The following is a 25,526-nucleotide window of genomic DNA, read 5'->3' as shown; positions in this document are numbered from 1 at the left end:
ATTGCAGTGGGGTGGACTAGATGCCCCCTGGGGAACCCTTCCAATTTTATGATTGTGGTTGTGTGTCACATTGCACCTTCCGAGAGCGAACAGCAGATGTGGCCAGGTGATATTGCAGAAAAACCCATCTTTTGTAGATGGGTTCGCAGCCTCCCTGCAGCCAAAAAGGCGTGCAAGGAGAATCACACGCCCCCGGCTTCTTTAATTGCACAAAACAGACACTTCACATTGTTCTTTTTGCAATCAAGCATTGTATAAATTTTATGAAATAAATAAAATAGCCAGGTTTCCCACAGTAGGCTTTTATTTACAGCCTGACCCGGAGACGTCGAGGAATTCCTCCGTGCAAAAGGATGGGAGCTACCACTGAATTGCAGCCCTTAATGGATCAGAAATTAACACATCAACTTCCACCCTGCCGCAAATAACTACCGCTTGCTCTGGGTGTGCATTGCCGAAGGGGAACTTTTTCTGGCCAGCCGCCGGAGGATTGAGGATTGTCGGGTTTCTGTGGGCTCTTGAGTTTATGCGTGTGGTTTTTTAAAATTACATGTACAATCTGCTTTTGAAAGGCGAGGTAAAAATCTTCCAAGAAACTGTTTTAAAGATGCTATAGGCCTAAGTATCATGTCTTCGGCTTCTGGGTAAGCAGTGAGGGAAACCAGCGGCTCAAGCGTTTAGCGTTAAGCACCAGAAATAAAAATATAAAATGGCTTTTCTTCCAAATCAAGTGATAACGATTTTTGAAACACTCAAAAGCTGCCTCGTCCCTAATATCACCGCAACTGGGATAGCTCATGAGACTCTTAATCTCAGAGTCGTGGGTTCAAGTCCCATATTGGGCAAAAAGGTTCCTGCATTGCACGGGGTTGGGCTAGATGACCCTAGGCTCCCTACCAACACTTACCATGCTATGAATCAGAGCCGTCCAATTAAGTAAACTACAACCCCCAGAATGCACCTGACTGGTTTGTGACGTTAGAGGGAAGTCTCCCACAGTGATACCGCATCACATGTTCAAAGCGACCTGCACGTTTTCAAGGAAACAGCTCCCACCAAGGCGCCTTTAACTGCCTTATATTTGCAATTAAATTGACTCCGAAGCAGAGAAGAGGAGCCTATTCAGCATCTTGTTATTTAGTCTCCGAGGGAGGTGAGTTGCAAATGTCCAGCAATTGCCGACCATTAAATGGCAGTAACTTCTTCCGCTGATTTGGGCGTTGGTTGCGCCCGCATGAGAGCTTCCTGAGTCTTGGAGTGAAGTCGGTTTTATTTTACATTTAAGTCTTTCGCTTGATCAAACGCTGGCCCCTTTTTTGTTGCAATTCTAATTAAGGCATCCTAGCTGATTGGATCCCGTTACTGTATGTAGAAACAGCCCCTTTTAAGACGTTATATAGTGGGAGAGGGAGGAGGAGTCGTGTACCCCTGATCTCCTTGTGTTTATTGTAACGTCTGAAAGAGCCCCTGCGGGTACAAGTGGACATGCTTCGTTTGGGAAAGCATGTGGCCTGCGAGGGATGCAGCTGGGAGGCTTGTGGGCTGGCGGAGGAGGGTGACCTTGTGCCATTCACATATTTGCGAGGGGCTTGTTGTGTGTCAAAACATGACACACAATCTCTGTTGTGTGAATGTGCACCAGAGACCAGGTGCACGTGCTTCTCCTCCCTGTCCATATTTTCATGCTGTGTATGACTATATCATTTACTCCACGCTTGTTGGTTTGCAGCTGGCATAACTAAACACCCGGCGCCCCTGAGGTGATTTATCAATGCTGTTTAATATGTCACATGAAAACCCCTCTTTCGATGTTCACACTTTTCCCTCGCACAAATGTTCAGTGAATGAGGGCATGCCACACAAAGAAGCGCTAGTGGGGAGAGCCCTGTCACACTCAGGTCCCGAGGCCCTGGATGCCTCCTCTATGAGAGGTCAGGAGGGTGGCAACATGAGAACGGGCCTTTTCTGTGGTGGCTCCCTGTTTGTGGAATGCTCTCCCCAGGGAGGCTTGCCTGGCACCTTCATTACATATCCTTAGTTGCTAGGCGGAAATGCTGCACTTCAACCAGGCCTTAAATCATCTATGGCCTTTTGAGTGGGGTTGTGGGTATTGTTTTTGTTGTTGTCATATTACCGTATGTGTTTTGTGTTTTCATTTTGTATTTTAATGTTGTACACCGCGCTGTGGTCTTTGGTATATAAATCAATTACTTAATAATTTTGGGCTTGCCTGGACCTCTGGCTACTGTGGGAATGGGATGCTGGACTATAGATGGCTCTTTGCCCTGATCCGGCACGATGAGACTTAATGTTCTTAAGCAAGGCTGTGCTTTATGGTCTGACTCTGTGAAAGGAAGCTTCACGTTCTCTTTTTTTTTGGTGTATAATTTTAAGTTTTATATATTATGTTTGGTGTATTAAGTTTTCTATTTTACAATTTAAAGTATTTATTAAACAACATTAAAATGTCAATGACTTCCCTTCTTATCTTTCCATGGTTTAATTTGCATAAATCCCTGCATATTTTGCATAAACTAAACCATTCAGTATTCCAGTAATACATCCCTCAAAACTTGTTTACACTGTTAAATTTATCTTAATGCTGCCCACATTTTCAAGTGTACACAATTATTTCCCATATATTCAATAAACATTTTCCAGTCTTCTTTGAACTTACGTTCTTCTTGTTCTATGTTAGCTCCACAAGCTGTGCATATTCCATCAGTTTAAGTTGCCATTCTTCTTTAGTTGAGACCTCGCTCGTTTTCCATTTTTGGGCTAACAAAACATGGACCGCAGTAGTGGCATACATAAATAGCCTTTTTTGACACCTGGGAATTTCCATCTGAATTATCCCCAACAAAAAGAACTCTGGTTTTATTTTGTTTTTTGAAAAGTACTTTTAAACATTTTTTTCCAATTCATTATTAATTATTTCCCAATACTGTTTTACCCTTTTAAAAGCCCACCACATATAAAGAACGTACCCTCAACCTCATTGCATCTCCAGCACTTATCTGATTCAGTCTTTATACATCTTAGCAAGCCTAAAAGGTAAAAGGACCCCTGACCATTAGGTCCAGTCGCGGCCGACTCTGGGGTTGTGGCGCTCATCTCGCTTTATTGGCCAAGGGAGCTGGCGTACAGCTTCCAGGTCATGTGGCCAGCATGACTAATCCGCTTCTGGCGAACCAGAGCAGCGCACGGAAACGCCGCTTACCTTCCTGCCGGAGCGGTACCTAATTATCTACTTGCACTTTGACGTGCTTTCGAACTGCTAGGTGGGCAGGAGCTGGGACTGAGCAATGGGAGCTCACCCCATCGCAGGGATTTGAACTGCTGACCAGATCGGCAAGCCCTAGGCTCCGGGGTTTAACCCACAGCCCCTACTCGGAGTTAAATACCATCTGTGAATCATTTATAGAGGAAGCTTCGCATTCTCAAAAGTTGTGAAGATCCAAGATTTTATCTAAGAGCACCTGTTGCCTTGTCCAGCGTGTCTTATACTTACAGTTTCTAAATGCTGCAATGGGATTATGTCTTTCTGTGCCTTATCTGTTAAATACATGAGGTGTGCATTTCATATAACCTTACTAGTGTGTTTTTTTTTCTCTCAGGGCCTGAGGAAATGCTTGGTAAAATCCCGGAAGGGATTCCTAAGGCCCAGCTTGTCTGTTGAGTCCACTTTCTCCCTGCCAGCCTGCCCTTTGAGGCAATTCTGCTCATTATGATCGCTGTAGCAGACACATAAAGCACGGACAAAAAATGCAAAGCTAGTGCTGCATTGGCAGCAGTCTAGAGGGCAGATTTCTGCCAGATCAAGTTAAAATCTGTGTTTCAGCGTATTAACATCTTCTTCATTTGTCTCTGCACAGCTCCCCAAATTGACCTGCAAGGGCATAGCAAAAATGATGACCTGCCCTGAGTATGCAAGCGAGGCGAGTGCTTGTGGAGACCAGCAGGATCAGTTTGAGAAGCATGGGGTTGTTTTCCGGGAAAGTGGCGACGGGGAAAACCTCTGGGACACCTTTGGGCTTCTGCAGATTGATGTGGGATGTGAAAGCCCCAGGGACCGGTTGGCAGAAAACAAGAATTGGTGTTCGGTATGTACAGTGCAAACGACAGACCTGCATTTTGAAATGAGTCCGTAATGCTGTGGGGCCACAATAATCCACACGAACAGCAGCTGCTGCCAACATAAATCCAGCCACATGGTTTGAGAGTCTAAGCATTGATGATTGGCAATTTCTTTTTCAAACAAGGGTGATATTTTGCTTTAAGAAAGCCTGTAAGGTCGGCAACGTTGTCTCGACACTTTTTAATCCATTTGTTAGCAGCACTTGTTAAGGCAGAGGGCAAGGGTAGTGCAGTGTAGTGGTTAGAGTGTAGCACTAGAACTGAGGAGACCAAGGTGCAAAGCTCCATTCAGCCATCAGGGTCCTTGCCTCTCGGCCAAGCCTACTTTACAGGGTTATTGGGAAGATGAAATGAAGGACAGGAGAAGGAAATTTTGGATATAAACATGGTGGGGGTGGCAGCCACGACCGTAGTAGTTAGCCCCTTTCTTCCTGGTGTGAACTGCAGTCGGCGGCCTTGCATAGTTTCCCCTTTATGCTTCTCAGCTGTTGACTCCTTTGTGTGTGAGCCAAGTTGGCGTGAAATGAGGGTAAGTGGTGAATAAGGAGGGCTGGCTCTGCCAGAATTCCTTGTGTTGCTTGCAGTGTGGAGGTGGATATTAAAGAGACCAATGGCTTGTACGTGCATTTCACTTCTCTCTACCTGTGTAAGTACAGATCTTTAAAAAGTGCTGTAACACACAGGATACCTGCATTGCAAGGGGTTGGACTAGATGACTCTTGTGGCCCCTTCCAACTCTATAGTTCTATGATTCTATGTGTCCAAATGTAAACATGATTACATCTAAGTTAAGACTAGGGCTGCAAGCCTTGACGCAAGGAGAACAAGCAAGGTATCAATCAATCAATTTATTTATTGCATTAGCCATATGGCCATAGCACATAGTAAAAGACCAGACAGTAGCCTGACACGATTATGCAAAGAATACAACAGATACAGTTAAAACAATTGGAAGTAAACAAATAAAACAAATGAAATAAAAAGCACTAGCGGGCGTGACGACAGTGTCCATGTTAGGAATATACATAAGACTAAGGCTAAGGGGAGTTGGCCAAAAAGGTGGTCCTGAGTTTCAGGGCCTGTAATATGTAGATGGCCACTCCACGTGAAACCAAGGGGTCGGCATCCGCCAGTAGATATTTCATGCGGTCATCGTCCCTGGCGATAGTCGGTGGGATTAGAGGGAGAAGCCTAGATCTTATTGAGGCATGTAGTGGGCAGTAGAGGAAGAAGTGAATAAAGTCCTCTAGCAAGGTAAATCAAGCCTCTCACCAGCAATGTAAATCAAGCCTCTCACCAGATAATGTGCAGCAATGGAGCTGTGTACGTTTAGGAAGGGAAAGTTTGGGAGCTTTTAAAAGCACACACACCATTTTGATTTCTGACAAGACAGTTGTGTTGATGAATGCTGAATGCTTCCCCCCCACCCCCTGAGTAATTTTAGACTTTTTTCCCTGTTTTCTTGACATTAAGAGAAACGTTTTAAGGAAACAGAGGCACTGGGAGAAGATAATTTCAGCAAAAAAGAGCAAAAGGAAATATGAGCGAGAGCGGCGTAAAGCTAAGCACGCAGAAGGAAAAGGTACGAGTGAAATTTCATTTTTTCTCTCTCCACGTCCCTAAGAGCGTAGTATGGGGAACCAAGGGGTTTGGTCACAGCTGATCACAGGTCCTTCATGAAGTGGGACAAGCCTCCCTAAAAGACAGGTGCAGAACATCTGCTTCACACTCAGAAGGTTCCGAGTTCAATCCCTGGCATCTCGAGTTAGGACTGTTAAAGGCTGCCTAAAACTCTTGCGAGCTACTGCCAGTCAGTGTGGGCAGCCTGAGTCATGTTCCTGCTATCATTAGCCTTCTCCTGCAATGTGCAGCTGCAAGAGAGTGCTGTGTCTGTTTTAGGGCATACTTTCAGTTCCTGCAGGGTAATGTTGAGGCTTTACAGGCCCGGCTGCTATTCTGCATGAGCTGAGTTTACACCCCAGAAGATGCTCCACAATCCTTTGCAACGTTCAGGGGTGCTGGGCTTGTTGGCAGAAAACATCAAACGTGGAAAGGCTTCTCTGAAGCTAACAGGCATGAGAACCACTGTCATGAAATGGTGTTGCTTGATTTAGAGGCATTGCTGATTTATTTTATTTAAAACACCTTCCATAGGACTTTTACTCAGAAATCCGTTTATTTTAAGACTCTCTGTGTACATAGTTTTAGATGTGGGATCCGAGCTTTTTAGATGTGGGAATCTGAGGTTGAAGCAATCAACTTGGGATCTCTTGGGATCTCCAAAACGTTCAAATAAATGAAGTGTGCTTGTGTATCTTGCTCTCACATACATTCTGGTAAGATGCATAGCTTCTGTTCTTCCATGTATGAATATGAACCGTGATAATTCCTGCCAAACTCCACTATCAAGCTGTAAAAAAGACCTTGGTACCCAGAAGGCAGGCGAATAATCTCACTGACTTCATCAGACAGCCTCTCTGGGCAGAGAGATTTTGACCCGTGAGGACTTTCACCATCTCATCAGGGAACTTACTATGCAAAAATGCCACCTCTGCACGTTTTAATTTGGCTTAGATATGAGTGACTGGATGTTCTCTCCCCCCCCCCTCATACAATTCTCATATTTGCCTGGGTTTCAGATGCTGTTCCCCAGCTCAGCAAGCGGGATTTGAAAGTGATTGCAAAAGAGCGCCTTCTGGAGGCCAAGGAATCGGGCCCTCGGCTGTGTATCGATTTGAGCATGACCGTTCACATGACCAAGAAGGTAGTGGCAGTGAATCCTCTGCACCACTTTTTTTTCATGGCTAACTTTTTTTTTTAACATATTATTTATTGAAATTTTTTAACATAACAAAAAATAAATAACAACATAAAAACTACAATAACATACATTAACCAAACACAATAAACTAACACCTTATTACTTCTATAATAAAAATTTCCATTTTCCTCACATCTTAATAGGACTTCCTCCTAACTCCTCCTTCTGCGTCCCTTGTGAATATCTTTTTTGTAACTTCCAAATCTATATAATTCTAATCTATTTTCTAACAAACAACATATTCATTTAAATCTCTTATCTCTTGTCTTATATTATGACCTTATCTAATTAATTCATTCTGTCTCTTATCTTAGCATATCATCTTACACCCAAACATAACTAATTTCTAATCTACAGCCTATCTTATCCTCAAAATATATCTAACTTTCAATCTTACAATGCTACTTCAAATACATTTAAAATTTTCCCTATTCTTTCTCCACCACGTTTTTCATGGCTAACTTAAGGGTTATTGTGGGCCTCTACTCTTTGGCTGAGTAGTCACTACAATGGTACCTCTGGTTACAAACACTTCAGGTTACGAGCTCTGCTAACCCAGAAGTAGCTGCTCCTGGTTGCGAACTTTGCCCCAGGATGCGAACAAAAATCGCGCGCAGCGGGAGGCCCCATTAGCAAAAGCGCGCCTCAGGATAAGAACGGTTTCAGCTTAAGAACGGACCTCTGGAACAAATTAAGTTTGTAACCGGAGGTACCACTGTATTGAACACATTACATGCCACTTGCAAGAGAACAAGGGTGTGTTCAACGACATCACTTGGCAATGTCTTGATTTACCACTGAGAAGTGCTGGTTGGGGAGAGGACTGGACCTTTGAATTCTTCCTCATGTTAAAATATAGCACTTTCAAAGCTAGGGTGTCAGGTAGGAGTCTTCTCCCTAACACACTAGTTGTCTGTGTGCAAGAGGAATATATATATTTTTTTATTTTTTTTCAAATTATTAGTTTTTCAAATGGTTACAAATAAAACCAAATCGCTTAAATTTAATACAATTTTTTAAATAAAAAAAATCAGGTTTCCCGCTCCTGTTGCAAACATAGGTCCATCATTTCCTCCTGTAGCCACCTCATCTCTTCTTTAATATCCATTTCATCCTTCACTTCTTGTTATCCGTTCTCACAGCAAGCCATTGTTACCTCCTCACAAACAGCGCCTCTGTTATTTCTTACAGATATAAAATCCATTTCTCGTGTGTAGTCCTCCTAAACCTTGTTGTCTCAGACCTGGTGTGCTGGGAGAGTTGATTATTACCGAGGAAGATTTTTTTTCAACGTACAGGGTCCTTGCAAACATTCCTCTGGCATCTGCAGTCTGAAAAATACAGGCTTGTAAGATAGGGGTAAAGAACCTCTGTCCCACAGGCCAAATCGCACCCACCGGATCTCCCCATTTAGCCTGCTAGGCCTTTTTTTCTGAAACCACACTCACTTGCCCCACACCATGACGTCTAGTGTAGAGCAGAGAGTAGGCTGCAGAAAGCAGGATTGAACTCCTTGCACACCAGCTGATCTGTGGCGAGTTCAGTCCTGCATGGTTTAGGCACACCAGCCAGCTGCTGCCGGCGTGCCTGATCTGTGCACCAAAAGTGTAAGAGATCACCGTCGTTTGGTTCTTGAGTTACACAGATTGGAGAACAGTGGAGTCCTGCTCAGAAGGCGCTGGCTTCTACTTGGCCACTGTCATGGATTTTCCAGTTTTGCTTCCTTATCCCACTTAACTCTGGGCGGTCAGTTTGGGTGGATGGGTCTGTTTTACCAAGCTGGTGAGTAGTAGCAGTTCACTGAGATTCAAGAGCTATGTTGAGTTTAACAGCAGCATCCCTTAATTTGTACCCCGTGTATGGTGGTTGAGTCGGCCATTTTGGAAAGTACACAGAGTGCTTGGGCAAAAAGGCCCGTTGCCAGTTTTCCTGATAGTTTTTCTTTTCTTCCTCGCAAGGAAACTAGCCGGCTTGCTGCTCAGATAAGGCGGCTCTATGGGTCAAACAAGAAAGCTCAAGCCCCCTTCTGGATCTACCTCACAGGGTTTGTGAAAAACAGCCCAATTTACGAAGCATGCCAGAGGATGAATGATGGATTTTCCAGTTATTTTGTAAGTATATCCCCCTCCTGCCTTCAAGAAATAAAGTCAGTGACATTTTGAAGAGCAAACAAAGCCATTTCTTTCTGGAGGAACCAAGAATGTTGAGGTGATTAATCCTGGAAATGTCCTTACTTTCTAGAGTTGCTCAACGTTGAAGCTGTGGATAAATTCTAATTTCATTCTCTGGATTTGTAATTGCCATTTGCTTATTATTTAGCAGACCTTGGAAAAACAAATACCCTCAGGCTTGAATTAGGCCAGAGATGGCCTTTTGTTTCCAAAAGGTGTCTGCCGGCTGCCTTTTAAAAAATTCAATCCCATACACATGTGTTATATTGTTTTACTATTTTTCAGATGGATGTTACTCCAGAAAGTTACCTTGACCTGTTTCCTTTAGAAAGAATTGTGTACCTCACTCCAGACTCCGAGAACGGTACGGCGTTGCAGCTTCAGCATAAAATATTTCTGTTAAAGCTTTTGATTCTTAAATGAATAAGTTCTTGCCTTGGGGATTTAGGTTTCAAGTCATCCTGACCAAACTGGTCTCCAGCCTTTCGCTTGTCTTAGGCTGTGATGTTCAACTCTCAAATTTGCATCTTGTTTCAGCATCCTCTCAAACCATCACCGTAAGACATTGCTTTGTGATGATAGTGCTGGACGAGCTGTCCGCATATCCCATCCTAATCAGCAAATCTTAGATTCGGTTCTTGGTGAGAACAAATTGTGGCAAATGAGAGATATCTCTGCAGCATTAAGTTGACCTCTGTATTTTCAGATTCAGATCTTTTTCTAAATTTGAAGTCGGGGATCAACTTCGCTTTGGGGTGGGTGAAACAGATCCCAGGCTCTCTACAGATGTTTTTGGCCATGCTGGCTAGTGGCTGAGGGGAGTTGGAGCCCTAACAACATCTGGAGTTTCCACCCCACTCTGGTGATAGTATGCAGTTCTGCCTATGTGAAGAAGAAGAAGAAGAAGAAGAAGAAGAAGAAGAAGAAGAAGAAGAAGAAGAAGAAGAAGAAGGAGGAGGAGGAGGAGGAGGAGGAGGAGGAGGAGAAGAGTTTGGATTTGATATCCCGCTTTTCACTACCCGAAGGAGTCTCAAAGCGGCTAACATTCTCCTTTCCCTTCCTCCCCCACAACAAACACTCTGTGAGGTGAGTGGGGCTGAGAGACTTCAAAGAAGTGTGACTAGCCCAAGGTCACCCAGCAGCTGCATGTGGAGGAGCGGAGACACGAACCCGGTTCCCCAGATTACGAGTCTACCGCTCTTAACCACTACACCACACTGGCTCTCATTGCTAACAGAAATACAAGCAAACCTCTGATGCGAAGCGTGGAGAAAGTGATTATCTTGAACAGGGGTCAGCAAACTTTTTCAGCAGGGGGCCATTCCACTGTCCCTCAGACCTTGTGGGGGGCTAGACTATACTTTTTTTGGGGGGGGGGATGAACAAATTCCTATGCCCCACAAATAACCCAGATATGCATTTTAAATAAAAGGACACATTCTACTCATGTAAAAACACGCTGATCCCCAGACCGTCCGCGGGCCGGATTTAGAAGGCAACTGGGCCGGATCCAGCCCCTGGGCCTTAGTTTGCCTACCCATGATCTTGAATAACTGAATACTGAATGGTATAGTTTTTATAAAATATGCAGGGATTCATGATATGTAAAATGAACCATGGAAAGAGAAGGGAACTCATTGATATCTTAAGGATCTAAAATGAGTATTTTAAAATTGTAAATTGGAAAATTTAATAAAAATTATATGTAAAGAGAGAGAAAGAGAGGGGAAAAGTGATTATCTTCTGTAGCAAACTTTGCATGGACACCTCAGATTTCCAGAGCACTTGTTAGCTTACTTGTGGATCAGCTTCACGTGTCTGGAATGACACGTTTTTGTCTCTCTATGTCAGTCAGTAGAGCATGAGACAACCTCAGGGTTGTGGGTTCAAGCCCCAAAAGATTCCTGCATGGCAGGGGGTTAGACTAGATGGCTCTCGTGGTCCCTTCCAACTCTTTGATTGAAAAGTAGTGATGTATCCACAGTTGCCTGGCAGAATAGAAGATTTTTCAGCAGGCATTTAGAAGCTGGCACAGAAGGCACCCCCAGAATCTCTAGTTGCAGAAACTTTTAAGGAGAATTTGGATGGCCATCTGTCACGGGTGATTTACTTGAGATTCCTGCATTGCAGGGGGTTGGACTAAATGACCATCAGGGTCCATTCCAGCTGTGTTTCTGTTGCCATTCTAATGCTGTCATATAAATGTGTCACTTTTTTTTTTGTTTACACACATTCTCACATTTCTTTTTTTTGCATTCCAGCTCTTGAGGAAGTCGACCCGCAAAAAGTGTACATCCTTGGAGGGTTGGTGGACGAAAGCATCAAAAAGGCAAGTGTGTTGCGCGCCATATAAGCTATGGTTTTGATGGAAACCTCCGCACGTTTTCAACTTTCAGCGAGTGCAGCTTTTCTCACCTTTCCACAACTCTGTATTCTGGTTCTTGCTGCTAGAAGAAAATTATTTGGGTGTCCAGATGCAACTCTGTTCCTTTTAAAACTAGTGTACGCTCTGTGGGGTTGCTGTAGTAGCTGTTGAGTCTTTGTATATAATGTTATTAAGTTTTCTGTTTTACAATTTAAAATACTCATTTTACATCCTTAAGATGTCAATGACATCCCTTCTTCCCTTTCCATGGTTCATGTTACACATCGTAAATCCCTGCATATTTTACAAAAAACTATGCCATTCAATATTCCATTATTACATCCACCAAAACTTATTTGCACGGCTTAATTTATCTTAATGCTGCCAGTGTTTTCAGCTGTACAGTGGTACCTTGCTTTTCGAGCGTCTTGGAAGCTGAACATTTTGGTTTTCAGATGCCGAAAACCCGCAAGTAAATGCTTCCATTTTCGAACACACCTTGGAAGTCAAACGGCTTCTGCTGTGTTTTTTTCCCCAATTTTCTCCATTGACTTTGCAAACCACCCTTTGCGCTTCAGTTGTTGAACGTTTTGGAAGTCGAATGGTCTTCCAGAACCTCGACAACTGAAGTACTACTGTACACAATTATTTCCCATATATTCAATAAACGTTTCCCAATCTTCTTTAAACATACAGTGGTGCCCCGCTAGACGAAAATAATTCGTTCTGTGAGTATTTTCGTCTAGCGGGTTTTTCGTCTAGCGAAGCAGCAATGCAAACCGCGGTTTTCGCTAGACGAAAAAAAAAATTGTCTTGCGAGGCAAGCCCATTCAAAAAATTGTTGGAAATGTGAGGTGCATGAAGGGGAGTTCTTTCATTTATGGTGGACGTGCGACCCAGTAAAGCAATACTGGGAAGATATATACAACGAACTTAAGAAAATATTTAAATACACCTTTAAGAAGCTACCTGAGGCATTCCTTCTAGGAATGGTAGGAATAGAGATAAAAAAATCTGACCATAAGTTTTTTTTGTACGCGACAACGGCGGCGAGACTTCTGTTGGCCCAGGTCTGGAAAACAAAGCAATGTCCAGCAATGGCAACAGAAAACCACGGAATATATGGAAATAGCTAGGATGACAATGAGAGTCAGGCAACAAGGGGAGGAAACTTTCAGAAAAGAATGGGGAAAATATATTGAATATTTAGATAAGATATGTAAATTGTGAAATACTGACGTACAACTCATGGTGTACAGAGATAATGGAAAATGTATTTGCAAATTTTTGTTAATAAGTGAAACTATTACAATGTGAGAGGAGCTACAGACTCTAAAAGCGAACTTGGAAAAGAAAAGAATAGGAAGTATTGTATCAATGTAATGAACGGAATGGAAATTTACGTGCGAAATCTAGATGTAAGATATAAGGAAGACATAATATGAAAGAAGGGAAGTCTACGGTGGAAGCAGTGAATGATTAGAACGACATAAACTTTATAAGTTATATTTTACATTTTTATTATTGTTTACAATGTCATTGTATGTCAAAGTTTTATGTTTGCTTTGCATCAAAACCAATAAAAATTATATATCAAAAATTTGTCTTGCGAGACGGGCTTCCGTTAGACGAATGCCTTCGTCTAGCAAGTTTTTCGTCTAGCGAGGCACCACTGTATGTTCTTATTGTTCTCAACTCAGCTGTTGAGTCTTTGGGTTGAATTGCAGCTCACTCACGGGCTCCTGGTGAGGCAGTCCCCAAGGGACCATTTGGGTGACTTTTCTTTTATATATATTTACAGAGACTCACCTTCCAAAGAGCCCAGGAAGAACATCTGCAAACAGCACGGCTGCCAATCCAAGAGTACATGGTAAAGAACGTCAATGCAAAGAATTATCACTCCACAACATTGGCCATCAATCAAGGTCAGGCTCTTGCAGTGTTTGCTGGGATGTATCCCGTAGGTGATGTGCTGCCACCAGTTTTCCAATGCAGCCTGCAGCTGCTGTTTGTTCCTTTAAATGGGAGGGTATCATAAAGTATTTCCTCCTCTTTTTGAGCTGGGACACCATAATGACGCTGTCTGCTGAGGTTCCAACCCAGTGGTCTTATTAATGTTGCTTTATGTAGTGCTCAGTAGAAGCTGGTGCATTGATATAATTCCATATCTTAAACCATTATTTAGCCTGATATAATTTCCCCTTGTCCCTGATAACTGTTGAAGATCTATAAGATCAGTGTTTTTCAACCACTGTTCGCGGCACTCTAGTGTGCCGCGAGATGTTGCCTGGTGTGCCGTGGGAAAATTACTTTATATATAGTCAATATAGGCACAGAGTTAATTTTTTAAACATTTTCTAATGGTGGTGTGCCTCGTGATTTTTTTCATGAAACAAGTGTGCCTTTGCCCAAAAAAGGTTCAAAAACACTGTATAAGATTATATTGGAATTTTGTGTAAAGGAGTATATGATAAAGTACACTTAGGACATAGGAGAAATAGGCCTTTATCAGTTTGGGGAGGATTTCTGGGGGCGTTCTTCAATATGATGTTCGAGAACTTAATAAAACTTCTATCAATATGATATTGCTCCATTTATTTTGAGAAAAGGAAACAATAATTATAATCCCTGTTGCTGGAAATGTAATTGGAAGGGAGGTTTTGGGTTTGATTTCATTAGGTATGTATCGGGAAATTTCTAATATCTGATGTTCTACAATTCTTTATATATGCTGTAAGCCGCTCAGAGTGGCTGGGGAAGCTCAGCCAGGTGGGCGGGGTATAAATAATAAAATGCTGCTGCTGCTGCTGCTGCTGCTGCTGCTGCTGCTGCTGCTGCTGCTGCTGCTGCTGCTGCTGAATGGGTTAGTGCCCTACCAACCGTAGGCTGCCATCAAACCTAGTTTGCCTTATTATTTCCAACCAGCTATGGCTCCCCCTGGTGTTGGTCTTCCAGCCTTTTGCCCTACCCTTCCCAATGGGCACCAGCCACTCCTGGTAGCTCAGTCTTGTGGAAAATGGGGAGTTTGAGAAGCAGGGAAGGGAGGAAAACTTAAGATGAAATAGAACCAAAGCCTCCCATTGTGGTTAGGCTGGTAGAAGCAAGAGCATTCTAGATTTCTTATGTGGTTTGTTTTTTTTGGCCCATTCTCGCAACCAAATGGCCGTCTGCACCTATCCTAAAATGAGGGGCGTGATTCAGCCAAAGTTATACATCTTCAGGCACTATTGATTTTACTAGGACACAGTTGAGCCTGTGCCTGACACTACCGTTGAAATCGACAAGTCTTGCTTACAGCAATGCTTGTACCCCTTGCACATTTTAAGCTTGTGACAATTTTGGTGTTTGGGATTAAGGGCACTGCCCCAGAGGACAAGAATATCCATTTTGCTGTCTCTCATTTGTTCCTCAGGTTGCACTGTTATAAAAGGTAATGTGTAAATCGATAGTATGAGGACTACTGAGCTAGCAATGTGTTCATGGAGCATTAGATTTCAGCTAATTCTGTACGAGTCCCCTAAATCTCTGTTATAAACTAGGGAGGTTTCCAGGCAGAGGGCCTTCTCGTTAGTGGCGCCCGCCCTGTGGAATGTCCTCCCATCAGATGTCAAAGAAATAAACAACTATCTGACTTTTAGAAGACATCTGAAGGCAATCCTGTTTAGGGAAGTTTTTAATGTTTGCTGTTTCATCGTGTTTTTAATATTCTGTTGGGAGCCACCTAGAGTGGCTGGGATAGAAATAAATTAAATTATTATTCCATAAATACGACGTGCCAGCTGCTCTGCCACCTGATAAGAAACACATTCTGCAATGTCACAATTGTATCCCGCCCTTCTTCCAGTTCCCACGAATCCCTGTAATCACATATGTTTCTTTCAGTGCTTGATGCCTTGTCAACTTTCTACGAGACCAAGAGCTGGGAGGAAGCCCTCAAAGCTGCAGTTTCTCCTGGAAAAGGATACATTCTCCGAGACACAGGACAGTGATGGGCGGAATCGGCGTGCAAAAGTGGGAGAGAAGTTGATAATGAGGCGGCTAGGTTAGGACCTGTCTTCAGTGACCCTCACCTGCTGAACTGATCCCCACTTCTCTGGAGCTAAACAGTTGTGGGGCTAAACAGTTGCTTGTTCTTGTTGAATCTGTGTTAGGAGAGGGGGTTAAAATACCCTTTAACTTCTTTAATATTACTGTTAGCGACCAATGGCGAGAACATTTTTTCCTTGGGTAAACAGGGCATTTGTTCTGAGAGCTGCTTCTTTTTTTAGCGGGAAAGCGTTTAATAAATTTATTTAATAAACAAGCAAGTGTCCCATCATTGGCTAATGGATGGATGACTCTTCCAACCCCTTAGCGGCAAGGAAGCTGATTATATGACATTCTAGTTCGGTGTGTCAAGAGAGTGATGCCTTATACAAAGTGGCAGCAGCTCTCCAGGACTGCTGATTGGGCATTATCCAGCCCTACCTTGAGATGCTTGGGATTGAGACTTTCCGCATGCCAAGCAGATTGTCACAGAGTGAGCCGGACAGTCAATTACACAGTTCAAAGTTGGAGTTACGCAACTCTTTATTAGCAAAAACACGATGGCTGAGTGCCGGGCCTAATGAACACAGCAGCTCATCCAGCTTTTGGATGGGTGTGTGTGTTTATTTGCTTTTAAAATAAACCATTTTTGGTGAGGGCTGACCGCTTGGAAACTCACGACGAAAAAAGCTCTATGACAAAACTTAACTGGTTTATTGTGGTGGTAACTTTGAGAAGACAACAGCTCAATCCATACGAGATGCATGAAGTAGACAAGAGTACATACACAGGAGGTCTGACGGATGAAAGGCCGACGGGGGGGCATCCCTCTAGAAGTGCTGCTAAGAGTTTGTGGAAAGGTAACAAGCAGTGGACAAATTCTGCTTCTCAGGCAACTACCTTTATGTCACTTTCAGAATACTGGCTGCTAATGGAACCCATTTTCCAAGGAAGTTCTGTACTTATACTGAAATCCAATGAGGAGGCACGTCCAGCATGACAGCTGCCCACTGTGGCACTGAAGCAAGTGGCTATAAGCATAGGGAAGAATCTCACAACACTTCCTGTGAGGCAGGAAGTGTGCCCCGTCAGCTTTCTGGATCACTTCCCGTCAGCCATGTCCACTGATGGGCCACTGCTGGGGAGCCCTTAAGTCAAGGGTGGCTAACCTGGACTACAACTCCCATCATCCCTGCCCACTGACCATGCTGGCTAGGGTTAATGGGCACTGGCACAGGTGCTGGGTTGCCTCAAAGACCGAGAGGGCCTGGCGTGCATGTGTGATGTCATGTGCATCTTGTAAGGCTAGTGCAGCCTGCCGCTAGGCCATGTTGGCCTAGCAGAAGGCTGCACTGACCTTCGCAGTGTCGGGAGCTCCTGCGCAGTTCAGTACGACCTCACGCCTGCACACCGGTCCCCACGGCATCTCCCAACACTACACACAATGCTGCAGCTTCCTGCTGGGCCACACAGCATTGGGAGATGCCCCAGGGACCGGTGCGCTTGGCGCAAGGTCACACTAAACTGCACAGCGTCTCCCGACACTGCCACAGCTGCGGGAAGGCCCAATGGGGCCTGCCACAGGCCATGGAACATTGAATTTTTTGGGGGGGGGGGGCTCAGCTGCCCAAGATGGCACCCCTGGGCGTTGGAGTCCAATAGGTACAATGAGGCACTCTGTCCCCTACACTGGAGCCACTTGGATTGGATAATTATCTGCTCTGCGTGTTGTTTTGTTTGAAAATCCACCCCAGTGTGCATTGCTTAAGCATGAGAAGCCCTGATTTTCACCCAAGCGCATGGAATCGTCTGATGCGCTTCCCTCAATCTTGGCTGATATCTGTACAGGTTGGCACACCCAAACCATAACTTTACAATGTTCTCAGTACTTCAGTCCAGGCGACAGACAGCAATCTCTCTCAGCTATTATGGGTTAGCGGCAAATTGACACTGGAGACTGCATGCATATAACTGCAGCTGTAAACACCCTGAGTCACGCAAAAGAGACGAATCTCTTGTGTTCTTTACCTATGGCACATGGGGGGGAAAGCAAGTTGGACATGCACCAAAATACTATTCTGCATGAAGGCTGAGCAATCCTGCCAAGTTCAACTCATTTAAGCCATGAGCATTGATATCTATTAGAGAGGGGGACTGTTCAATTGCTTGCTTCAGTCCAGCTGTTACGTATCAGCTTGTCTTTACTGGGAGGAGGGCTTTTAAGGGCAGACACTTGGCTAGGTCAGTCCCCGTTGAAAGTCGGACAGGCACCTGTGCAAAATCCTCCCATCTCATACACAAGACGAGGCCCTGAATTGTTGCACGAGGCAGAAGAGGGCTGCACTGAGGGCAGTGTACTGGCACACAAGGAGTCTTATGCTCAAATTGGGATAGCCCCTCTCCCAGGCTTGCTGTGCTGCTTGGACAAACTGGCGATAGCTGTACGCGACATCTCTCAGGTTGACTATGAGGTCTTTGTGCCTTTTGCTGCAAAGGCCACAGTTTGTGAACTGAAAGCACACTTCAGTCAGTTGGAGAAGGTTCTGGAAGGTCTCCCGAATGGCGTTTTGTGTCTCCGAGGAAGGCCCATGTGCTTTGATAACTTTCTGGCAACTGGACATCAGCCTTTGTGACTCTGTGTGCAAGGTGTCCTTGTTTTCTGAAAAATGGGCCAAACATTTATCCCGAGGGTGCTTTATTCTGCTTCCCCCAAACTGCCGCAAAATTTCCTGTAGGTCTATAATACTATCTAGCAACTGGTGGAAATCAAAAGGTGAGGCACACGTTCTATCCTTTAAACAGCTCAGCACTTGAATATGAGAGTCTGGAAGCAAGACGTGATTTCTACAGTCTTTGGGGTTGCCATTCACATAGTTATGCTCTAGAATAAATCTTGTGGAGTTAAAATCTAAAGATGGCGAACTTCTTGTTGTTGGTGGGGTTGTTAACGGCTCCTCAGTAGGACCATGTGCAACTGGATTGGTGAATTCTAATTCTGCCTCGTCTAGCCCATGGAAACAACTTGCATAAGTCAACTGGCAACTGCACCTGTCTGTTTTATGTTTTGGTGAGAGTGACTCTGTGGTGTTCACCGCAGCTCGAGAATCTGTTGTCTTAGAGCTCACTGGTGATTTAGTGTCAACTGTTGAGTTACCAGAACACAAAAAAGACGACTCTGAAATGCCAGCTCTTCTCTGCTCCACACTCTCCTCTGTAGGGACAACTAGTGGACTGGGCCATTTATTTTTACAATCCACATGGGAGGCATCATTTGTGAGCGCTCTCTCCTCTGGCTTCTGGTCACCAGCAAGTTCTGAAGACCTATCCAGAGGAGGAATCATGGTTGACGACGACCATTGACTTGGGACATCATCCTTTAAAGAGACCTGGTCTGCAACCAGGTCACTTTGGCCAACAATTCTCTGGCGCTTGTCATTTACCTGCTGCTGTGTTTCTCTTTGTCCTCCCACTGAACTAAAACCAAGCTGAGAGTGGTGTGTCTTGATCCCTGAAGTTCCATCACACTTGGAAAGGAGTTCATTTGCGAAACCCAGCCATTTGGCATCTTCAGATGTTGCTACAGAGCCTTCACCCAGCGTTTTGCTGGTGTCTTCTTGGAGCAATAAGCCTCCATGTGCCTGGCTTGAGCCACGTGAGGCCAGGTCACCTTTGATTCTTTTGCAGGGACCTAGCACAAGCTGCTCGTATTTCTCCACCTTCTCAGTAGGAAGGAGATCCTGTTCTGAGGTTGGCACACAAGGAGACACTTTCCCTTGGTAGCTGTTCAGAGACCCGGAGGGTTTGGTAGTGGTGTGTATTATCTCCTCAATCAATACGTAGCTAACTCCTCCTGCTTCACGTGAGACTTTTGCTGTCCCTGCTGCATTGCCAGATATTTTATTTCCTCCAGAGACACAATGGTCCTGAACTCTGCTAGCTGTTTCTGTAAGACCTTCTGGTTTTTCTTTGTAAGTGGTGTCAAGGTCGTGAAAAGAGATTTCTGACACAGCTAAACTACCGTCTTGCTTCACTGTGGAGAAAGAGCTACGGGCAAAATCTGAACTCTCTATCCCTTCCTGAGCACCCTGGAGACGAATGGCCAAGACAGGACACACAACTGAATCAGTTAATGACTTGGTTTCTAGTGAATCGGGCTCCATCTCCATTAAGACAGGTGTATTTTTGGCTATCTGAGCTATCTGTTCGACCTCAAAAAGAGCAGAATCTCTCTCAGGGTCCCCCAGGGAGGCCACAACGGGTGAGGAAGAAAGACCTGAAGACCCATGTTCTCCTTCACAGGACAACTGATCAATGTTTTCCAGGGACTGAGTTGGAGCTTGAGGGAAAGTAACTTGGGAGGTGTAATTTGTCTGCAGGAAAGACCTCCTCTTTCTCAGGCTGTTGTTGCCACACCTTGGCTCTTTTTCTGGCCTGTGTTTTGTCCTCCTGCTTTGCCTTGACAGAACATTTTCACCCAAGCTGCAGCTGGTCGAAACTTTCAGGGTGCCGCAGTCTTGTACATTTGGCAGGGCCGGGCCTGCAGAACCTAAAAAATAAGGAAGAGACTATCAGTGTGAAGAAAGAAATGTTATTTTAAAAAATATTATGAGCACAAATGATCTGTTCATTTAAAACCAGTGGCTGTTGATACCTCAATGTTTGCACTGCCAGTTTTTTAAGGCTTTGTAAACTGCTTAGATGTCTACTTTGGCATTAAGCAATATAAATACACACACACACATACATACTTGCCTGAAATGCTTTACAAATGTGAAAGCACAACATTTTTATGTTGAGAATTGTTATTTGCAACCCACTACTATCCTTGCTGGGCTGCAGTCCTCAGACTGAAAGTCAACACAAAAGAACATTTGAATTGTGGTGAAAGTCCGCCCCCCCCCCAATTTCCCTGTCTCTGTGGCACCTCACTTAAAGCCGTTCTTGTGTTATCTTCACAATCAGTACATTCATAGAATATTCTTTCCGGGGAGCTATGCCAGGCGCCATCGCTATCTATTTTCTGGAGCTTGCCACAGCATTTTCCCTTACCCAGGTTTTCAGTTGTTAATTTGTGGCCACTTTCTGTAGGTGAGATGCATTAGACCTGCATTTTTAAGATATGGATGTGTTTTGGGGTTTTTATTCTGTTTCATCCTCATCCTCATCATCAAACTCTTACTGAGGTTTTCCCCTCAACATAATAGCAGAAACCCAAAACTGTACACTTTACAAGGTTGTTACTGTACTTCACCTGCTCTTAATTTATTACAGTATTTGTAAGAATGGATTGCAAATATCATTGAATTTCTCCATGGCAAGTCTGCATTGGTATGCAAGTTGTTCATATGTTGTGAGTTTGTATAAGTCTTCAATCGTAAAAGGGAGCCACATTTTTATTTTTCCAATTAATCAGGATCAAGGTTTTTCCCCTTCCCCCTTTATTTTCCCATCTACACGTGTTCTGTTTCTCTTTCTCTCTCATTTACGTCTCACAATGTTCAGTGCATATATAATTATGTACTTTTTGAACTTTCACTAAAGATGTTAAAAAAATAAAATAAAATAAATAACAGAAACAAAATACCACTGTGCCAGCCTCCCTTTCTTATAGTTTCCCAGTGTCCTCTTCTCATTTAGTGTATTAAAGGCTTTATTCTCTTTTGGTTTTATCCTGCTTTTAATCTTCGTCCCATTTTGCAAGGTTACTTTTTTGTAAAATTAAAGCGACTGTTCGGCACATCTGTCAATCAATCCATCAACTGATCCCAACCCCCAACCCCCAGGGGAATTCTTTTGGTCTCACCTGCTTGCGCTTTTCCCTGTGTCACCCTTTCTTCTGCGTCGTAGAATTCCTCATCTGAACTGGCATCTCCGAAGCCGGGGGGAGGAGCCAAGATAAAGCCCCGCATGCCACCTCCGCAGAGCTGCTCGTCTTCCTCGGGGCCGTTCAAAGATCCACCCTCTGGGCTGTCGCTCTGTGTGGTCTTCTCTCCGCTGCTGGTCGGGGAAATGTTGGCACAAAGGCTGTAGTACTCCATGATGTTGCTCTCCGACAGCTTGGACTCTAGAGCAGAAGCGGGCAGGTCACTTTCCCTTCGGATTTCTCCGTCCGGCTGTGCAAGCGCTGGATTGGACGCCTGCGGTGGCAGGAGGAAGGAGAACAAAGACTCCTGCGTCGCTCGGTTTCCCTCTTCTCTGTCTGCACCCAAGAAGGCCTTGCTGTTGCCCATCAGTTCCTGAAGGGTGGGGGCATACAGGTGGAAAAACTCTGGCTTGCTCGAGGAGCACGTTTCGAAATCGTCCTCCTCGAGAGCGTCCAGAGAGTCACTTGAACCGCTGGTCTTCAACCCCCGACTCTCTGTGTTGGCCGAGTCAGAGGCCTCCGACAAGCTGTCGTTTGTGTTGTCGTACCCGTTGCAAAAGCTCGTCCCTTTGCCCTCCAGATCCTTCCTTTCTTGGTGCAGCGCCTCCTGCTCTCCTTCGTCCTCAAGTAGGGGGCTGATATGGCTGTGCCGGGGTGACTGCGTGTCTGGAAAACGGTCCAAGGAGGAGTCCGGCTCAGACGACTCTTCGGAATCACTGCAGGTCCTCGACTCATACCCTGCCGAGCAAGAGATGGAAATAGGGCTTGTTGGTAAGGGGCCAAACCATCGCAAGAGGTGTTGACATTTTGGGAAGTTGGATAGTTACAATGGCATGGTCTCGGTGGTGGGGTGCACATTTTTATTCTTAGTTATTTATGATTACAGTGGTACCTTGGTTCTCAAACGCCTTGGTTCCCAAATGCCAAAAACCTAGAAGTAAGGGTTCTGGTTTTCAAACGTTTTGCGGAAGCCGAACATCTGATGCAGCTGTTGGCTATTGTTTCTGGGGCGCCTGCACCAATCAGAAGCTGTGCCTTGGTTTTCAAACATTTCAGAAGTCAATCGGACTTCCAGAATGGATTAAGTTTGGCACTTTTGTTTTTGCTATTTATTTTGTGTTTTTGTTTTTGAGGCTTTTTCAGTTAATTTGTTTTTGTGACTGTGTGGAACCCAGTTCAGCTACTGATTGATTGACTGATTGATTGTGTGACTGTGGAAATGGATAAAAGCCCCCCATTCAAACAGTGACTATCATCAGTGCAGGTAAGAATTTTTTTAAAAAATCATCTACAGTACTGTCTTATTTATTTTATAGCACAGTACATTGATTATTGCTTTCATTTTATGGATCAATGGTCTTGTTGGATAGTAAAATTCATGTTAAATTGCTGTTTTAGGGGTTGTTTTTGCCAAGCTCCTGGCTGCATACCGTAAGGTCGTGAATATAAGCCGCACTTTAACTTTTCATGGAAAAGTGAGGCTTATATTCAGGCCAATACAGTACTTCATAATATGTTCATGGGACTGTAAGAGTCTTCCTAACAGTTTGGTCACTGCTCTCGGGTTTTTTTTACCTTCCTCGGCGGAGATACGATGCACCGGAGGCTTTTTCTCCCCCCAGACAAATATGGAACTGCTCGAATCGACAAACAGCCTGTAGTAGCCATGGATGAGACAAGCCAGGTCTTTGGCGTTGTTCGTTTCCAGCAGAAGAGTTAGCAGCTTGAAGGAGGGGAAGAAAAAGCGGGCTAAAGACATCTGCACAAACCCTCATCCACACTGAGAAACCTTCTTTGCCTGTGCCGTCTTTTCTGCGCATGAAATGCTCGTGTACATGTTACGACTCCATGCATGGTGAGTGTGTCCACGCACGTTGTCTTATGTACACTCGCACGTGTGGTCCAAGGAGGAAGAAATGCAACAGGCATTTATTATGGTTTGCAAAACAAAAGGAGAGGGTGCCCTCAAACTGGTTCCAGCTTCTGGTTTGTTCATACTGTGAACAAAAATATACAGTGAAAGCACATTTGAAGCACATTTGCGCCCCCACTGGAGTTTGTTGAGGGTTGCTGGGAATTGTTAACTCTGCGAAGGCGAAACTACAGCGCCCAGAATTCTTTGAGGGAAAGAATGTGCTTCAAACATGGTGTTACAAAAGTTGGGTGCCTTCCCCTCTCTCTCCCGAGTGGTGGCAAGAGTCCAAGGGCTTCCAGGCACTCACCCAGGACTGCGTTCCTTTGGAAGATTGAGACACGACAGAGACCACTGTAAAATTTAAGAAATATGGTCTATTCACCTATTTACACCTTCAGTCTGCATGGGGTGGGGGGTCCATTTCCTCTTTATTAGTAAAGCACAGAATGGTGGATTTTGAAACATGACATAAAATAGATCTCCCTTCCACCCGTAGTCCAAAGTTATGGCTCAGGATCCCAATACCACAGGGACTGCCTCTTTCCATGTGAACCTACCCGGACCCTGATATCATCTTCTGAGGCCCTCCTTTGTGTGCCTCCTCCTTGAGATGTCTGGAGGGTGGCAACACAAGAATGGGCCTTCTCTGCAGTGGCTCCCTGTCTGTGGAATGCTCTCCCCAGGGCTGGCGCCTTCATTATACACCTATAAGCACCAGGTAAAAATGTTCCTCTTCAACCAGACTTTTGTCAGACATCCTCCGATGCCCTTTTAAAATGTGTTTGTTTTTATTATGTAATTTCTGTTTTTTAATATTGTGATTCTGTGTTGTGAACTGCCCTGAGATCTATGGGTCTAGGGTGGTATACAAACTTAATAAATAGAAATAAGTGAGTAAAAGTCATAGTTACCTTGATATCTTGGAGGTAGATTTTCACCATGCTCACTTTGTCGGATTCTTCGGTCAGCTCCAGTCTGCTAATGTTCGCAAATTCTGCCAGCATGGTGACAATGTTCAGTTTGTTATTAACCACTTGGCTGATTCCATATTTGGCTCCCACCAGGAGGGCCACACATGATTCTCTGTCCTGCAACTACACGGAGGGAAAGTTGCTTAAACTCCAGCAGACAACTTCTTACCCATGGTAAGATCCCATGCATGCATGTTCATGGTCAATGCATCACACTGAGGACTTGCATGTGGGAATGAGCCCCCATGCATCAAAGACCACAGACAAAACTTTCTACCACCGCCCTCAATATTTTACAAAGAATAATGTCAACACACTCAGCTGCAAATCAAGGAATGGAAATGGGTGAATCAGTCTCTACACTGATTGAGAAACAGTGGGCTCATTCCCAGGGAAGAATGGTTAATAAAGATGATGGACTATGGCGAAATGGCGAAAATGACTGGGAAGATCAGAAACCAATAAGATAATTAATTTAATAAAGAACGGGGAATTTTAAAAAAGTTATTTAGAAGAAGAGGAGTTTGGATTTGGGCTGGTCTACCGCTCTTAAGAACACTGTAAACAATTAAAAAACACTGGCAGGATTTTAACAACACTTGTAATGTAACAAGAACTATGGTAAGAAATATGGAGAACATTATACAATGCAGTTGGAAAAGAATAATTTTGGAATCCATGCAGGGTTGGAGGGAAGTCCAAGGATTCAGAGGATCCTATTTGTATATGATTGTGATCTATATATGAATGCAAATGTTAAATGCGAAATAAAAGAAAATAAAGAAAAGAGAAACAGGGGGCTATCGACCAAGTTAGTTTCAATGCCCTGTGACCTCAAACAGACATTTCTGAAAAGTTCACATACTCTTTTAAGCATCGTTTTCGAGCTATCATCTAAAAATAATATAAATAATGGGCAGGATTCGACTAAATTGCTGCATGCACAGAATAAATTTAGCTCATGCAATGAGACATTTTGCCCTCTCCCCCCGCACCACCTAAATCTGCTCCGGAGGATTGGGGGAACCCCTCACCCCCCAACAGATTTAGAAGGAGAGTTGGTGGCCAGGGGTGGGTGGAGTCCTGTTGCACAAATGCTCCACTTAGAGCCATGCTGAATTCCACCCAACATTTTCCTACTCTGAAACCTGGTTCTACCCATCACCACCTAGCAAGAGCACTTATTTTTGTGTTTCTATATTGTAAACCGCCCTGTGATCTTTGAATGGAGGGCAGTACAGTTGTACCTTGGTTCTC

General features: G+C 44.2%; 2 protein-coding genes across 2 annotated transcripts in view; one reads left to right on the top strand and one right to left on the bottom strand.

Annotated features, from left to right (window-relative positions):
* Positions 1 to 1,015: 1,015 nt before the first annotated feature.
* Positions 1,016 to 15,797, top strand: TRMT10B (tRNA methyltransferase 10B). The gene is made up of 9 exons (XM_033173706.1): positions 1,016 to 1,153; positions 3,876 to 4,103; positions 5,611 to 5,719; positions 6,777 to 6,901; positions 8,917 to 9,069; positions 9,415 to 9,493; positions 11,391 to 11,458; positions 13,296 to 13,419; positions 15,377 to 15,797. The coding sequence occupies exons 2-9, from the start codon at positions 3,909 to 3,911 to the stop codon at positions 15,481 to 15,483; spliced, it is 960 nt and encodes a 319-aa protein (XP_033029597.1). The 5' UTR covers positions 1,016 to 1,153; positions 3,876 to 3,908; the 3' UTR covers positions 15,484 to 15,797.
* A 1,338-nt stretch (positions 15,798 to 17,135) lies between these two features.
* Positions 17,136 to 25,526, bottom strand: part of FRMPD1 (FERM and PDZ domain containing 1) — a 72,195-nt gene continuing 63,804 nt past the window's right edge. Inside the window, exons 14-17 of the mRNA XM_033173514.1 lie at positions 24,210 to 24,392; positions 22,959 to 23,106; positions 21,324 to 22,121; positions 17,136 to 20,066 (exon numbers count right to left, since the gene is read on the bottom strand). Of these exons, the coding sequence (XP_033029405.1) occupies positions 17,812 to 20,066; positions 21,324 to 22,121; positions 22,959 to 23,106; positions 24,210 to 24,392 (3,384 nt within the window). The 3' untranslated portion in view covers positions 17,136 to 17,811. The remainder of the gene's footprint in view (positions 20,067 to 21,323; positions 22,122 to 22,958; positions 23,107 to 24,209; positions 24,393 to 25,526) is intronic.

This window comes from Lacerta agilis, chromosome 16, assembly GCF_009819535.1.
Source record: "Lacerta agilis isolate rLacAgi1 chromosome 16, rLacAgi1.pri, whole genome shotgun sequence".
Taxonomy (NCBI): Eukaryota; Metazoa; Chordata; class Lepidosauria; order Squamata; family Lacertidae; genus Lacerta; species Lacerta agilis.
Note: the sequence above shows the minus strand (reverse complement) of the source record. Positions and strands in the feature narration are given on the sequence as shown.

Excerpts from the sequence above, each read along its gene's own strand:
- TRMT10B (XM_033173706.1), top strand. The coding sequence starts at position 3,909 with ATGATGACCTGCCCTGAGTATGCAAGCGAGGCGAGTGCTTGTGGAGAC. Across the intron at positions 6,902-8,916 it reads CCGTTCACATGACCAAGAAG|GAAACTAGCCGGCTTGCTGC; the intron begins GTAGTGGCAGTG and ends CTTCCTCGCAAG. Across the intron at positions 9,494-11,390 it reads CACTCCAGACTCCGAGAACG|CTCTTGAGGAAGTCGACCCG; the intron begins GTACGGCGTTGC and ends TTTGCATTCCAG.